The sequence below is a fragment of the Grus americana genome, chromosome 32 (assembly GCF_028858705.1).
Source record: "Grus americana isolate bGruAme1 chromosome 32, bGruAme1.mat, whole genome shotgun sequence".
NCBI lineage: Eukaryota > Metazoa > Chordata > Aves > Gruiformes > Gruidae > Grus > Grus americana.
This window is the reverse complement of record NC_072883.1, coordinates 2,055,246-2,072,421: the sequence shown is the minus strand read 5'-3', so window position 1 is coordinate 2,072,421 and position 17,176 is coordinate 2,055,246. Positions and strand designations below refer to the sequence as shown.

At 53.3% G+C, this 17,176-nt stretch overlaps 3 protein-coding genes and 1 pseudogene across 4 annotated transcripts in view; all 4 read left to right on the top strand.

The window, feature by feature from the left end:
- The first annotated feature begins 2,151 nt into the window (after positions 1-2,151).
- LOC129198277 (class II histocompatibility antigen, M alpha chain-like) lies at positions 2,152-2,783 on the top strand. Its single transcript, XM_054807426.1, is given in 4 exon segments — positions 2,152-2,389; positions 2,392-2,457; positions 2,533-2,658; positions 2,761-2,783. Coding segments are annotated over 4 exon segments (435 nt in total). The 3' UTR covers positions 2,766-2,783.
- Positions 2,784-3,517: 734 nt separating this feature from the next.
- Positions 3,518-5,027, top strand: LOC129198276 (HLA class II histocompatibility antigen, DM beta chain-like; annotated as a pseudogene).
- Positions 5,028-7,764: 2,737 nt separating this feature from the next.
- On the top strand, positions 7,765-9,291 carry LOC129198275 (uncharacterized). Its single transcript, XM_054807424.1, is given in 1 exon segment — positions 7,765-9,291. A coding segment is annotated over 1 exon segment (1,527 nt).
- Positions 9,292-14,963: 5,672 nt separating this feature from the next.
- LOC129198436 (uncharacterized) overlaps positions 14,964-17,176 on the top strand; it is a 28,962-nt gene continuing 26,749 nt past the window's right edge. The window contains exon 1 of one of the 2 annotated variants that reach the window (XM_054807749.1): positions 14,964-15,203. The gene's annotated coding sequence lies outside the window, so the exon portion shown is untranslated. The remainder of the gene's footprint in view (positions 15,204-17,176) is intronic. The other variant, XM_054807748.1, reaches the window with a different exon arrangement.

The window sequence follows — 17,176 nt, the reverse complement described above, 5'->3', positions numbered from 1 at the left end:
TCCGGCCAGGAGCTTGCTCCAGTGTGGGCTTCCCACGGGCCACAGCCTCCTTCAGGTGCCTCCACCTGCTCCAACATGGGGTCCTCCACGGGCTGCAGGTGGAATCTCTACACCCCCTCATCCTTCCTCCATGGGCTGCAGGGGGACAGCCTGCTTCACCATGGCCTTCACCACGGGCTGCAGGGGGATCTCTGCTCCGGCGCCTGGAGCACCTCCTGCCCCTCCTTCTGCACTGACCTGCGTGTCTGCAGAGTTTCTTATATCTTCTCACTCCTCTCTCTGGTTGCAAAAGCTCTCCCAACTGTTTCGTTTCCCTTCTTAACTATGTTATCACAGAGGCGCTGATTGGCTTGGCCTTGGCCAGGGGCGGGTCCGTCTTGGAGCTGGCTGGCATTGGCTCTATCAGACACAGGGGAAGCTTCTAGCAGCTTCTCACAGAAGCCACCCCTGTAGCCCCCCCTCGCTACCAAAACCTTGCCATGCAAACCCAACACAAAGGCCTGTAGCAGACCCCCCCCCATGAAGAAGGTCTCCTGCTCTGAAGCCAACGTAGATGGTCACTGAGAAGAAGGGCTCCTGCTCTAGGCCATGCAGATGGTCGCTGAGAAGAAGGGCTCCTGCTCTGCGGACACATAGATGATCACTGAGAAGAAGGGCTCCTGCTCTAGGCCACGGGGATGGTCGCATCTCTCATACCATCCTTGTGAGCAAGCTTAGGAAGTGTGGGTTGGATGAGTGGACAGTGAGGTGGGGTGAGAACTGGCTGAATGGCAGAGCCCAGGGGGTTGTGGTAAGCAGCACAGAGTCTAGTTGGAAGCCTGTAGCTAGTGGTGTGCCCCAAGGGTCAGTGCTTGGTCTGCTCTTATTCAACATATTCATCAATGGCCTGGATGAGGGGACAGAGTGGACCCTCAGCAAGTTCACTGATGATACACAACTGGGAGGAGCGGCTGACACAGCAGAAGGGCACACAGGAGGCTGCGCTGCCATTCAGCGAGGTCTGGACGGGTTGGAGAGTTGGGCAGAGAGGAACCAAATGAAGTTCAACCAGGGCAAGTGTAGGGTCCTGCACTCAGGGAGGAACAGCCCCAGGCACCAGAACAGGTGAGAGGTTGATCTGGTGGGAAGCAGCTCTGCAGAGAAGGACCTGGGAGTCCTGGTGGACAAGCAGCTCTCCATGAGCCAGTAATGTGCCTTCGTGGCCAAGAAGGCCACTGGTGTCCTGGGGTGCCTTGAGAAGAACGTGGCCAGCAGGTCCAGGGAGGTTCTCCTTCCCCTCTACTTTGCCCTGGTGAGGCCACATCTGGAGTTGTGTGTCCAGGTCTGGGCTCCCCAGTTCAAGACAGACAGGGAACTGCTGGAGAGAGTCCAGTGGAAGGCTGTGAGGATGCTGAGGGGACTGGAGCATCTCTGGTCTGAGGAAAGGCTGAGAGAGCTGGGGCTCTTTAGCCTGGAGAAGACTGAGAGGGGATCTCATCAATGCTAATAACTATCTAAAGGGCGGATGTCTAGAGGAAGGGGCCAGACTCTTCTCAGTGGTGCCCAGTGACAGGACAAGGGGCAACGGGCACAAACTGGGACACGGGAAGTTCCATCTGAACATGAGGAGAAACTTCTTCACTCTGAGGGTGACCGAGCACTGGGACAGGCTGCCCAGAGAGGTTGTGGAGTTTCCTTCTCCGGAGAGATTCAAAACCTGCCTGGACGTGATCCTGTGCAACCTGCTCGAGGTGATCCTGCTCTAGCAGGGGGCTGGACTAGATGATCTCCAGAGGTCCCTTCCAACCCCCACCAGTCTGGGATTCTGGGATTCTGTCCTGCACCCGGGTCGGGGCAATCCCGAACAAGGAGACAGGCTGGGGGATGAAGGGCTGGAGAGCGGAGAAGGACTTGGTGGGAGAAAAAGTGTCGCTAGGACAAGGGGGAATGGTTTGAAGCTAAAAATGGTAGATTTGGGTTAGATGTAAGGAAGAAATTCTTTACGCTGAGGGTGGTGAGATGCCGTAGCGAGAATGTGGAAGATGCCCCATCCCTGGAACCACTCAAGGTCGGGCTGGACGGGGCTGTGAGCAACAGGAGCTGGTTGAAGATGCCCCTGCTGAGGGAGGCGATGACCTTCAGAGGTCCCTTCCCCCCCAAAATGGTCCTTTGATGGATTCTATCCCACCCCGTCCCCTCTCGACCGCTGCAGGCGTCCCGGTGGCCGACGTCTTCCCAGTGCGACCGCTGGTGTTGGGTGAACCCAACACGCTGGTGTGTATGGCGGGAAACATCTTCCCGCCGGCGGTGGAGATCAGTTGGCAGGTGGGCGGGGTCCCTGTCACCCAAGGGGTCACCCACACCCACTACACCCCCGCGGCCGACCTGGCCTTCATCCGCTTCTCCTACCTGCCGGTGATGTCTACACCTGCATGGTCACCCGTGAAGGGGACAACGCCTCCGTCATTGACTACTGAGGTGAGCGTGGGGACGGGGCTGCTGGGGAGACATCGGGGCTGGTGGTGACCCCCCCCCCCCCATGTCCCCCCATAGTGCCCCAAACCCCCGACCCCTCCGAGGTGCTGGAGACGGTGCTGTGTGGCGCCGTCATGGCTCTGGGCATCCTCCTGGGGCTGCTCAGCATCTCCATGATCCTGGCGGCGCGCCGGAGCGCCCACGGTACAGCCCGGATGCTGGGGTGTCCCCCCGGTGATGGGGGTGTGATGGGGGGGGGGTGAGGAGGAGACTGTCACCAAATCCCCTCTTGTGTCCCCCGCCCAGGTTGAGCACAGGACGGTGCAGAGTCCGGCACCGCTCGGTGCAGGAGTGGAGATGGTGGCGGGGGGAGGGGAAGGTGGGAATAAGCCCCCTCCTGCCCCCCCGCAACCCCCAGCGATTAAACTCCTCGTCCGTCCCCCAGCCCGCGCTGTGGTGGCTTCTCCACTGTCTGATATTGGGGTTCAGCTGCATCGCGCCCCCCAAAAAGCCATCCCAGAGGAACGTGCCTCAGTTTCCCCACTGGGGAAGGGCAGGAGATGGCTGCAGCCGTGACTTCTCCGCTGCCTGCTATTGGGGTTGGGCTGGTTCGTGCCCCATCCCCAAAGAGCCATTCCCCAGAGGCGTGCCTCAGTTTCCCCACTGCCAAAGGATGGAAGGGCAGCAGCTGGCCACAGGGAGGACGTGGTGGTGGCTTTTCTGCTCTCTGCTATTGGGGTGCAGCAGGATTGCACTCCCCAGAGAGCCACACCCAAGAGGCGTGCCTCAGTTTCCCCACTGGGAAGGGACAGGCGGGATTCCCGCGGTGCCAAGCCCAGCCCTGGGGCACAGTCCCCTCGGGGCGAAGCCCTGCGCTGCCCATCGCCGGTGACGTGGGATCCCGGGGCCAAATCCCTGGGGATAAGCCCTGAGGAGGAGCAGGAGGAGGAACAGGAGGGGGAGGAGGAGGGAGCGGGCCGGTGGCAGGAATGAAGGTCGGGCGCTGCAGGGAGAGGCCGGAGCTCGCCCGCCGTGCCGGACGCACCAGCACCCACAGCCGCCCATGTGGGTGCTCGGGGTGCTGGGGCTGGTGCTGAGCTGCCGGGGGGCAGGTAGGATGTGGGGGGACAGGGGCGTGCAGCAGGTTTGGGGGGGGTCCGACCCCTGGGGACCCTGCCCACCCCCGCGTCCCCCTCGTAGGCGCCTTCTTGGTGCACGTGGCCAGCTCCTGCCCGCTGGCGGCCAACGGCTCCGCGCTGGATTTCAACTTGGCCCTCGTCTTCAACAAGAACCCGCTGGTCTGCTACGACCCCGACGCCCAGCGCTTCGTCCCCTGCGACTGGGGGCTGCTCCGCCCCGTCGCCACCCAACTCGCTGCCATCCTCAACAACGGCACCGCCTGGGTGCAGCGCGCCGAAGCCCGGCGTTGGGCTTGTGACGACCTGACCCCCCCCAATTCTGGACCCAGACAGTGATGTGGAGGAGCGAGGCCTGCAGCGCATGGGGGCTTTGCACAGGGGCATCGTGCACAGGGGCTTTGCACGGGGACGTGGCGTAGGGTGTTGCACGGGGATGTTGCATGGGGGTTGCATACGGGTGTCGCACGGAGCATTGCATGGGGATGGTGCATTGCACGTTGCACGAGGACCGTGCACGGAGCATTGCAGAGGGATGTTGCATGGGGACATCACATGGGGACATCACATGGGTGGGGAGGGGGCTCACTGACCGTCCCCCCTCCCCGCTCCAGCACCACCCCAAGCCCGCATCATCCCCTCCAAGACGGGCAACGCCCGGGCGCCCGTCCTCCTCACCTGCCACGTCTGGGGCTTCTATCCCCCCGAGGTGACCGTCATCTGGCTGCACAACGGGGACATCGTGGGCCCCGGTGAGCACCCCCCCATCTCCGCCATCCCCAACGGTGACTGGACCTACCAGGCGCAGGTCACCTTGATGGTGGCCCCGGTGGCCAGAGACACCTTTGTGTGCTCCGTGCAACATGCCAGCCTGGACCGGCCCCTCCTGGAGGACTGGGGTGAGTCGGGGGGGGACGGGACACCCACCCAGACACCCGGGTCCTTGCCACGTCATTGCTCACCCCCACCGTGTCCCCACAGGTCCCACCTTGTCGCCAGGGCTGATGGGGAAGGTGGCTGCGGCCACTGTGCTGATGGTGTTGGGGCTCAGCACCTTCATCGCCGGCCTCTACCAGTACCGGGCCAGGCCACCGGCACCGGGTGAGCGGTCGGGGGGGACGGCGATGGGGACAGTGGCCGGGGGGGGACAGGGACTGTGGCCTGGGGTGACACAGAGCCTCCTCACCCCCTCTACTCCCTCTTGCAGGTTACACTCCCCTCCCCGGAGACAACTCCCCTGCAGGTGACGGCACATCCAGCCCATCCCTGCCCCCTGTCCCCAAGGGGCATGTCACCCCTTCTGCCACCCCGTGTCCCCCCCAGGCAGCATCTGAGGACCCCCAGGACCGTGACCTCCTGGCCCCGATGGCCTCCCCGTGTCACCGTCACCCCGGGGGTGGCACTGCGGTGCCCACAATAAAGATGCTGCGTGGCAACGGGGTGGCTTTGTACGGGGGAACCCGTGGTGTCCCACTGAGGGGACACACACACCCCCCCACACACACACCCCCCCCCACACCCCCTGTGGCACGAGTGGGGCCGGGTACGAGCGGTGACGTGTGCATTGGGCACAAGTGATGCCGGGCATGAGGGACATGTGGCACAGGCACTCCCGGGCACAAGCGATGTTGGGCACGAAGGACACGGGGCACAATTCATGCTGGGCAAAAGTGATGCCAGGCACGAGGGACACCGGGCATGAGGACACCGGGCACGGGGCACGCTGGGCACAGGCAGTGCCTGGCAAAAGCAATGTCAGGCATGAGGGACACCAGGCACAGGCAAGGCCAGGCACAAGCGGTGTCGGGCTGTGGTGGGTTGACCCTGGCTGGTTGACCCCAGAGCTGCTCCATCACCCCCCTCCTGTACTAGACAGGGCAGAAAAGTGCAACGAAAGGCTGGTGGGTCGAGAGAAGGACAGGGAGACATCACTCACCAATTACCATCATGGGCAAAACAGACTCAGAGGAAAAAACATTTTAATAGGTAAAGCAAAAGCCGCGCGCACAAGCAAAGCAAAGCAAGGAATTCATTCACCACTTCCCATGGGCAGGCAGGTGTTCAGCCCTCTCCAGGAAAGCAGGGCTCTGTCACGCGCAACGGTTACTTGGGAAGACAAACGCCATTGCTCCGAACGCCGCCGCCCCCCCCTCCTCTTCCCCCAAGCTCCTTATAAACTGAGCATGACGTCATATGGTATGGAATATCCCTTTGGTCAGTTTGGGTCACCTGTCCTGTCTGTGTCTCCTCCCAACTTCTTGTGCACCCCCAGCCATCCTGCTGGCAGGGCAGCGCAAGAAGCAGAAAAGGCCTTGGCCCCGTGTAAACACTGCTGAGCAGTAAGTCCATAGAACAAAAACTTCTCTGTATTATCAACACTGTCTCCAGCACAAATCCAAAACATATCCCCACACTAGCTACTATGAAGAAAATCAACCCTCTCAGCTAAAACCAGGACAAGCGCTTTTGTTAATGATAGTTTTCCCGGGGTAACATCCGACATAATCGGAGGCGCAAGTCTTACCAAAGAGGCGTCCCTGCTTGGGGAGGAGAGAGGTCCAGGCCCGTCAACCTGTCCGGATAGTTGGAGTTCTCGTCCTCAAAAAAGAGGCTTCTAAATGCCAGATTTATACTTTTGGCGAGGCGGGACTAAGTCAGGTATTGTGTGCCGATTGGCCCTTAGCAAGGCTTGTTGCGCAGTTGATCGGGGCTGGGGGGGGCAGTGGCGGAGAACAAAGGCGTTCAGTACAGAGGAGCGGTGGTCTGTTTAGTTTTACCAAAGTAACGTCAAGCTGTGAAGGCTCCCCCTCACCCCAGGCGTCACTCAGCTGATTGAGGAGTAGACCCGTCAGGCGCTGCAGCTTGTTAAGATGAACAAATTGCTCATCTCCTGCCCCTGTTCAGGTCCGGTGCTTATCAGTGCAAGATAAGCAAGTTGCTCAATCCCTGCTCTCGCCCAAGCTGGACTCCCCCAGGGCCCCTTCTGCTGGCTCCTAATGGCCCTGTATTCGGCACCAACAAGCCTGGACTAGTCCGGCATCCCACACCGTGGAGGTCCGTAACTCGTCCAAGCAAGCCCTGTTGCCTGCAGCCAGCAGCAGAGGAAGAAGGAGGCAGAGGCGCCGGAGACTGTGCTGCCGGAGGTGGTGGAAGCACAGCTGGTAAGGGGCAGACGGGTCCGTGGAGGTCACAGCCACTCGTGGGTAGCGGACTGCTACGGTATGCAGTTTGTCTCGACGTTGCCGTCACACCACCATTTCCCTGCGTTGATGTCCTGCCTCGGAGGGCACTGCCCCCCCCCTCCCCCCCCCCCCCCCCCCCGCGGTCTGCGGACGAGCGCCACTGTGCGCATGCGCGAGAGCCAGGGCGTGAAAAGTCTTCCCGAGGAGGCAACACGTACCACACGTGCCGCACGAACGGCACGTATGCAGCCGCGATCTGCGCATGAGCGTGGGACCCTCTATAAAGGAGTGCACGTGCTCCGGTAAGTGGCGGGGCTTTTCTCCTTCTTCCTCTCCTCCTCGTGCACCTTCCGGGACCTGCTTCGACAAACCCTGCCACGCTTGGGCACCACAGAGGGAGCCAACGGAACATCACTGGACTCGGAGTGGTGGTAATTAGACTCGTCCCCGACTTGGTCCCTTCCCCTCTCTATCTCACTACCTCTCTATTTCTCTATCTCCCTCTCTCTCTCTCCCTCTCCTTTGCTCTCCCCCGTTCTCCCGGTTGTCCCTTTCTATACAGTCCTTATCCCCCTGTTCATACAAAATAAAACTAAAACGTTGTACCACATCTGACCTCGTTTCTGTCTTAATCTCGCTCTTGGGATCGTATCGAAACCTCCCCGATATCGGATCGGGACATCTTAATTGGCGTCACGGACAGGATCCCTTGAGACGAGAGTGTCATACAACCTTGTTGTGGTGTGCTGTGCGAGTGTGTGTGAACGAGACGTACAAGCAAGTACGAAGCGAGTGCGGAGTTCCGATCCGCGGTTCTGCTCTCCCCCGAGGGAAGCAGCCGGAGACGAACGAAGCGTAAGGAAGGAGTGGATGTTGGTTCCTTTTTATTGATAACTTGCGTAGTAGCAGACAGCTTGGCGTCCCGGGGGTGTATAGGGGAAATTTGGACTTTAAGGCGTGACCCTCCCGGGACGATATCCCCTTTGTAGGATATGGCTGCCCAGAAGGCAGGAGATATTTGTGACTGTGCGCCCGAACAGACTGGGGAAATTGGTAAGTTAGATGATTTTTTGGAACTATACCGATCTCGTCCCTCGCTCCTGGGACAAGATTGGGCAAGGGACCATTGGTTCCAGTTGCGAAGTGTAATAGACAGAATGACAGTAGTGCAGAAGGAAGCTAAGGTTAAAAAGGGGAAGGGAAAAGCTATAATTTGTGCCGTGTTGGGAGCGTGTTTGGCAGCTGTGGTGGAGGAAAGGACGCGGAGGTCCTGTCAGGCTGAGGCTGCGGTAGCTTCTCTGCAGGCAGCAATAACAGCGCTGCAGGAACAGCTACAGGAAAATAAATGGGCGCTGGAGGAGGAGAAGCGCCAAAACCTGATCTTGAAGGAGGAGTTGAGAAACCAACTCCTAAGGGAGACAGACACCCTAGCAGAAGCGGAAGTACTGCTCGAGGAGAAAGGGATACGGCAAGTCTACCCCTGGGGAGACCTAAAGGGAGTAAAGGAGGCCGTAAAGAAACCCCCCCATATGTGCCCACTAGTTAAGACGGAACACGTATATGAAGACAATAACGACAATTGCCCCCAGGTTATTACCAAAGAAACTCCTTTCACGGCAACCGAATTGGCCAAGCTGCGAAGGGACTTTGCAAGGACTGTGAGAGAATCCGAAACTGAATATGTTTGGAGGGTGTCCCTGTCGGGGCGAGATGGGATTTTGCTGTCGGAGAAAGAGGCGGAAGGATATTGGGGCCCGGGCATGTTTTTAACCACTGGCGACCGCTGAGCCCCATGGTCATTAACTCAGAGGGTTGCATATTGGGCAGGAGGGTTGAACCCCTTGGAAAGGGGAGACCTCCTAGCCATAACAGGCTCGGTAGATCAGCTGTTGGAAAGTGTGCAGAAAGCGGCTTGTCTGCAAATGATGTATGATCGGGAACTCAAGCCCAACCTGAGCTCCCCAATGTTGTTGCCAGTAGATCCGGAACGAATGACGCCCCTGATACGGGGACTTCCCAATTCTTTAAAACCTATCGGGATCCAACTGCGGGGGAAAATTCAGAATATACCCAGGGAGGAGAGAATCGCGGCTGCCCTGGAGGGACTGGTGACCCCCGAGCATCGGCGGCTAGGGAGGAAGGCGTGGACCTGGGGGGAGATAGCGCAAGAGTTAATTAACTATGGGAGAAAGTATGGCCCTGTTAGCCGATCATACCAGAAGGTTGAAACCAGAGCTGTGCGAGCGGCAGAACAGGGAAGCGGGCGGCTGCCATTCTCTGGGAGGAGCCCAGATCTAACTGGAAAAGGAAAGCCCCTAACCCAACAAGGGTTATGGCAGTTGGGGCTGCAAAAGGGCATTCCCCGGGATTTGATGGACGGACTCCAGACTAAGAAGTCAGAGTTGCTAGTGCAGAGATGGTCCGCACAGGGAACTACTCCTAGACCAAGTCGTAATACCTTACCAGTAGTGAACATGGGGGAGGAACAAAAAGGGGAGGAAAGAATGGCGGGAAACTAAAGCCTCCGCCCCCCCAGGGTGAGGGGGGAGGCGGAGGGTGGACGTTTATAAGGCAACTCACCTGCAACGAAAAAGGGGATTTATTGATTACGGTGGCGGTAGGGCCAAAGAAAAGGCCTGTAACCTTTTTAATTGACACCGGAGCCCAAATTACAGCGCTAAGACAAACTGAGGCGGAACAATGCGGTATCTCGATCCCGTCCAAATGCCTCATAGTCCTAAATGCCCTGGGTAAAAGCCAAACCGTACCTATGACCCTGGTGACGTTGTGGCTACCGGGAGAAGAAGGTCCCGTTAACACTATGGCAGCAGTGGGGCCCTTCCAAATGAACCTCTTAGGTATAGACATCCTGAAGGGTAAACAGTGGCGGGATACCCAGAGGAATTCATGGTCTTTCGGTGTCCCTCAAATTAGGCAGTTAACCGGAACCTTCGGTGCGGCAGTGCGCCTGCTACAAGCGGCGCCTCCCCTCCCTCCTTCCCAGCTAACCAATGTAAAACCCTATCCGTTACCGTTGGGAGCAAGAGAAGGTATTGCGCCAGTACCGGAGGATTTGAAAAAACAAGGAGTTGTAGTCCCGGCACAATCTCCTTTTAACTCTCCTGTGTGGCCAGTACAAAAACCTGGTGGCACGTGGAGATTAACAGTAGATTATCGCAGGCTCAATGCAAATACGGGTCCATTGACAGCAGTGGTACCAAATATTGGCGAGTTGATAGCGACTATTCAGGAACAAGCCCACCCCATCATGGCAACAATTGATGTTAAAGATATGTTTTTTATGGTTCCCCTGCAACCTGAGGACCAAGATCGCTTTGCTTTTACGTGGGAAGGCCAACAATTCACCTTCACCCGACTCCCACAGGGATATAAGCACTCTCCCACTCTAGCCCACCATGCGTTGGCGCAGGAACTCGAGGTAGTCCAAGCAGAGAAGGAAGTCAGTGTTTACCAATATATCGACAACATTCTTGTGGGAGGGGATGAAACAGAGAAAGTGCGGATAACTCAGGACAATATAATTTCCCACTTAGAAAGTTTGGGGTTGAAAATTCCACCAGAGAAGGTACAAACACCCTCAAGCGAGGTAAAGTTTTTAGGAATCTGGTGGAAAGGAGGAATGACACGCATTCCACCGGACACCCTTTCCTCATTAGATCAGATTAAAATGCCAGAGTCGAAAAAGGATTTGCAACATGTATTAGGATTATTTGTGTTTTGGAGAAAGCATATTCCTGATTTTTCGATTATTGCAAGGCCACTGTATGACTTATTGCGAAAAAAGGCCCAATGGGAGTGGACCCCGGTCCATGATGAGGCATTACGACTGCTAATATTTGAAGCAACTGCCCACCAAGCTCTCGGTCCCATTCACCCCACAGATGCTATCCAAATTGAGTGGGGGTTTGCCCGGACCGGGCTCTCGATTCATTTATGGCAAAAGGGGCCAGAGGGGCCCATTCGGCCTATGGGTTTTATTCGTGCAGTTTTAAAGACACTGAAAAAAGATACACAGTGTGGGAGAAGGGTCTATTTGTAGTTAGTCTAGCTTTGAGAGAGGCCGAACGAACCACTCGAAAGCAACGCATAATTCTTTGGGGCCCGTCTAAGGTGACTAAAGCAGTCCTAGTGGGAGCCCCACCCCCTGACGGGGTGGCTCAGAGAGCCTCTGTGCGAAAGCGGTATGCCCAAATAGAACATTATTGTGATATATTTACAGTGTCTGAGGGAGCCACAAAGAGGTTAACCATCCAAGAAGAGGTGGGCCCAGATAGAGAAACAGCTGAACTTCCCCCTGTGATACAGATAGCTCCCCCGTTTTCTGAACAAATGCACAACGTGTGGTTCACAGACGCCTCGTCAAAGCGAGAAGGAAAGGTCTGGAAATATCGAGCTGTAGCACTCCAAGTAGAAACCAAGGAACAAATCATTACGGAAGGGGAGGGTAGCGCACAAGTGGGAGAACTGGTCGCGGTATGGAGCGTGTTCCAACATGAAGCCCAAACCACTTCCCCTGTATACATTTATACTGACGCTTATGCAGTATTTAAAGGTTGCATAGAATGGCTACCATTCTGGGAGCAAAATGGATGGGAGGTTAACAGAGTACCGATATGGCAAAAGGAAAAATGGCAGGACATCCTTGCAATTGCTAGACGTGGGGAATTTGCAGTGGCGTGGGTGGCCTCCCACCAACAAAGTGACACCCCAGCGAGCCGGTGGAACACCGAAGTAGATGAGTTGGCCCGATTAGCTCCCCTTCAAAACACCCCAATAGCAGAAGACTGGGAGCAATTGTTGGAATGGTTGCATGTAAAGAGGAAACATTCAGGGATCAAAGACCTCTACTGTGAGGCCCAAGCTCGAGGTTGGCCTGTTACTAGAGAGAAATGTAAGACTTGTGTGTCCGCTTGCGAACAACGCCGTACCTGCTTAGAAAGACACCCCCTGGAAGACGATCCCCTACACTTGAGGGAGGGGAAGGGGCTGTGGGAAACCTGGCAAGTGGACTGTATTGGTCCTTTCCGGAAGTCGGAAGGAAAGCAGTATGTGTTGGTCGGAGTGGAGGTAGTGTCAGGGTTGGTCCAAGCCGTGGCATTTGCCAAAGCTACTGGAGAGAACACGGTGAAGGCATTGAAAGAGTGGTTTGGTACCTTCCCCAAACCACGGTCGATTCAGTCGGACAACGGTTCTCACTTTACAGCTAAGATAGTTCAGGAATGGGCAGCCCGGGAGGGAATTTCATGGGTGTTCCACACCCCCTACTACCCGCAAGCGAATGGAATCATGGAAAGAACAAACGGGCTACTCAAATGCTTCCTGAAACCACACAGACCAGCATGGGCTGAGCGGGTGGGAGACGCAGTGACCAGCGTAAATAGCCGCTGGGGAACGAATGGATGCCCAAAAAGTACGGCGTTTTGCCCACAAGCCCCGACAATCATACCCACCTCACATAGCCCTGATCACCCTGACAACCCATCCCACTTCCCCGGACAACCTGTTTTAGTTGAACTCCCCACCGTGGGAGCAATACCGTTAGTCTTAGACACCCCAATAAATAAATACACTTGGAAAGCAAAAGACGCCAGCGGGAAAATCCAGAAGATTCATGCTAAGTGGATTATTCCTTCCTTCTAACCCGAGGAGTGAGTTTGTTTCTGTTCTTGTTTTTCAGGACAAAGCAGTTGACCCAGACACATACCCCCAGAAGAAGCCAGACAGACATCGATTGCGGTTTGATCAGAATGCGCATGCTATTTTTGATTATTCTAATTCAGACGTGTGTTTATGAGAGCGATGGAAAACCAATTCCTCTACCTTCCCCCGACCCATATGATCCCTTTAAGGACAACGAATTTGTATTATTGGCTAAAGCAGTGAGCCGAACCTTCAATTTGTGTCATTGCTGGGTTTGTGGAGGACCTCTGGGGTTGTCGAGTTGGCCGTGGACGTCCGCACCCCTCACCCCCGACCAGATCGTAAGCAACTATTGTGAAACCGCAGACGACACTTGGGGCGACAGTGGGACGTGGCCAATTCAATATCCAACTGTAGGGCAGTATTGTCTAAACCGTACTCAAAGGGGAGGGATTTACGTGGGGGAAAGTAAATGTCAATGGACACTCACTCGTAAGCTAGTTGATAAAGATAGGAGAGTCTACATATGGATGTGGCTTAATGAAACGGGGCGCACTCAGGGATTCAAGGGATATTGGTCAAACAAAAATGAAACCCTGTCTGTCCCACAAACCAATTATAAGCAAATTTGTGAGTGGAAAAATAATTCTGGCGCTTGGTATTGCACCGGCCGAACAAGTAATTGCCCAACCATGTTTTTTAGCCCTCTGGGCGATGACAACACAACTTATTTTCAACTCCCAAAAGGGGCAGCTGGACCATTTGCTCATGGCGTTAAGGCTAAGAAAGGGCATTGCTGGATCTGCAGACACACCGCATATAAACATTTACCTGCAGGATGGTCAGGAATCTCTAACATAGGGATTATCCGGCCCTTATTTTTTCTTTTGCCGGAGAGAGGCGGAGCTTGGTTAGGAATAAAACTATATGACAACCTCAGAGATAGAAGTATTGCCCGTAAGACGTGATCTATCGAGGTAAATTTAGGTGGGACACAAAAATGGGGAAACAATGAGTGGCCTCCTGAGCGAATAATTCAACATTACGGACCTGCCACCTGGACCCCTAATGAACAAATATCAGGGGCAAGAGAACCAATTTGTAACTTAAATCGGATAATCAGATTGCAAGCGGCTCTAGAAATTATTGTAGCCAAAAAGAAAGGCCTGTAATGAAGGCCTGCTTCTATTATACATAATAAGAAAACATGGCCGAGACGAAACCGCCTCTTCGATCCTCCCTTTCAGCTTTAGGGGCAAATCAGTGGCTGTTAGTAGATATATTGCCTCAATGGAAACAAATTAATGAGAACGACCATGAGATAATCCTGGAGGCCCTGGGCACCGCCCAAAGTAATATCTCATTAGCTCTTAGCTATATTCAAGCCCAACTATGGGTCCAGTCGGTGGCGTCAGCAATCATTAGAGAAGGGGAAGAAGGGGTCTTGCCTAGTGAAGTCCATAAGGTCATTTGGGATAACGCAAATGAATTTGAAAAAGAATTCCAGTCTTGGTGGCAGGTAGTGAATTTCACCTACAATCCCACCAACCAGAGCGCCACAGCATTTGCACTGGCTATATGAAATGCCTCAAGACATACTACATACCCACTCATTCCACTTGGACTAAACAAGAACGGAACTATACTTTATCCTATTGAGCATAAGTGGTGGGATGCTATGTTTGGATGGTCGCCTAACGCTACTGGACTATTGAACAAAATGTTGTATCCGGTTATTGGATTGCTTTTGCTTGTCCTACTAGGCTTTGTTTCAACTACAGTTTGGTATATTAACCTTTGGATAATAATGAAGTGCTTGATACAGCTCACGATGTTTGCTAGAAGTACTGCTAATGTATCTACTGATTTATATATGGCTCTGATTGATAGAAAAAGGTGAAGGTGAAGCTTATAAGAATCTGAAAGGATCTGACAAGTTTCAAAAGGGGGGAGTTGTAGCCAAAAAGAAAGGCCTGTATATAATGAAGGCCTGCTTCTATTATACATAAGAAGAAAACGTAGCCGAGAAGAAAGGCCTGTAATGAAGGCCTACTTGTATTATAGGTGGTAAGAAACTGTTCATTATTACTTTAGGTAGAAGGCTAACGATTCTTAGAATAAGCACCTGCTACACATCATGAGAAAAAGGAGGAGCTACAAGACACTTCAAGGTCCTTATGTACATACTTGCAGAAAGGGAGGACATTAATTGCCTCCAGCAGCATCCTTATCTTGCTGAGGCGTATAGCGAACAATTCCCAACACAGAAGTACTGAGAAACTAGGGGAAAGGTAATTTGGGCCAGGGTCCCCACGACCAACGACCCATAAGCCCCCTACCCAAATTATCCCACCTACTCAAAAGAGAGAGGCGGAGAAAGGAACCGAGCATGCGTTCTAGTTTGCATGCTAGGCGAAGAAATATGAACCAATTATTGTAATGGGGAGTGTACCACTTTGTAATCTTTGTAACATTTGTGTATAAATATGACAAGAGAACTAGCGCTAGGGGTGCCTGATTAGAGGAACTATCCTCCTGACACCCAGCGCTGCAATAAAGGAAATGCCTGCCTCTTAATGCTAAATTGGTGTTAAGGAGTTTTCTTTCATTCCCGAATTTCGGTGACAGTTTTGGCGACCCAGATGGGACGAGGCTTTTAAATCTCGACGGATCCGTGGGATCATAGGACCTCCAGCCGGCACCGAGGGATTCTCGGGGAGACCCTTCGATCCCCCGGACGGAAGAGTTCTGAGCACGTTCCCTGGGACAGGTAAAAGGCATTTCTCTTACTTTTAATTCTGATTTCACATTTTGGGTTTGAGGCCCCCTTAGCCTTCAGGTAAGCCGTGGCGTGAGCTACGCGAGGGGCTATTGTACTGCAATTTAAGAATTTTGTAAGAACTTTTGAAAGATTTTGATCAATCAAGAATTTGTGTTTTAATTGTTTTGTGTTACTTTTGTCACTTTTGTCATTTGTCAATTTTTGTTTTGTGGTTTTTTGGTGGTATTTGTGTTACGATGGGTAACAAACCTTCGGTGGATGGGGGAATAGTAAAGAAATCTCCCCTAGGGTGTATTTTAAAACTTTGGAAACAAAGAGGAGGGGACCGTCTTGTAAAAAGACAACTAATTGAATATTATATTCACTGGTGGCTGATATATAAATTGGATGATCAGGAAAAATGGCCCAAGAATAAGAATTTGGAATATAATACAACGTTACAGTTGACGTTGTTTTGTAGAAGGGAGAAGAAATGGGATGAGGTACCTTATGTTGATTTGTTTTTTTCACCTTGCGAAATCATCCTGAGTGGCTGAAGGACTGTGGGTTTACCCCGCAAGACCCCCTGGCATTGGCATCAGCATTAGAAAAGCAGGAAAAGGCAGCGGGAGGCTGTGAAGGTGTTGCTCTGCTTGTAGTACAGGGCAAAGGTGTTTGAAGTGCGAGCGTGATGAGGAGGATGATTTGGAATTAATGGAAGATGTTGGAGGTTGCATGGATGGTTTTTGATAACAGGCAGAAAGGGAAGGAAGTTAGAGAAGAGCAACGAGAAAACAAAAGAGAGGGGAGACAGGCACGGAGAGACAGGGAAAGAGAGGGGAACCTGAGAGCTGCGCTGCAGGGAGAGTCAGCAAACAGCAACTTCAGGGGAGGACGGCAATACTATGGGGGGAGAGGCGAGGCCCCTCCAGCACAAAAAAACCCAGCAGTACCTTAGGAGATAATCAGTGTGCACATTGTAAAGAATTGGGACATTGGAAATGGGATTGTCAGAAATTTAAGGACCGTTTTAGGGGGTCCTATGCCTATCAGTCCAGAGGTTCTGGAGGAGGCACAATACAATCAAGAAGCAGCTCCCTTGCCACATCAGTTCCCCTTAACTAAGTCCTGAAGGGGACTGGGGGAAACCTCCCCAGCGGAACCCCTGGCTACACTAGAGCTGGGAAAAAGGAAAATAGATTTTCTTGTAGCTACTGGGGCGACTTACTCTCTTAAATACTTGTCAAAGAAAATTGAGCAATGCTACAGTAAACATTGTGAGTGCCACAGGGAAAGCAGAACAGCGTGCCTTTTTCCATCCTCCAAATGTTAAGCTCGGAAAACAAAGGGTAACTCACCAATTTTTATATAGGCCTGAATGTCCTATACCACTCTTGGGACGGCACCTATTGAGTAAATTGGAAATGCAGATCACTCTTAAAGATGGGGAAGTTCAATTATTAATGCCTGCATCTAAAGCCATCAAGGCAAGAGTTTTTATGTTGCAGGAACAACCTAAGACTAACAAAGGAATTCCTGAGGAGGTGGAGAATGCAGTGACACCTTTGGTACGGGCTAGTGAGGTTCCAGGTAGATCCAGAAGACCGGAACCAGTAAGAATTATCCTTAAACCTGGAACAAATCCGGTAAGACAAAAACAATACCCATTGAGGATAGAGGCCAAAAAGGGATTAGAAAAGTTACTACTCAACTTTATAGAATATGAGTTACTCATACAATGCGAATCAGAACTTAACACCCCAGTCTTACTTGTTAAAAAGCCAGGGGGTGAGGAATACAGGTTAGTGCAAGACTTACAAGCTGTGAACCAAATAGCACAGGACATTCACCCAGTGGTGGCAAACCCCTATACATTACTTACAGCCCTCAGAGAGAAACATGAACGGTTCACCGTCCTAGATTTAAAGGATGCCTTCTTTTGCATACCTCTCGAAAAACAGAGTCAGGCTGGTTTTGCCTTT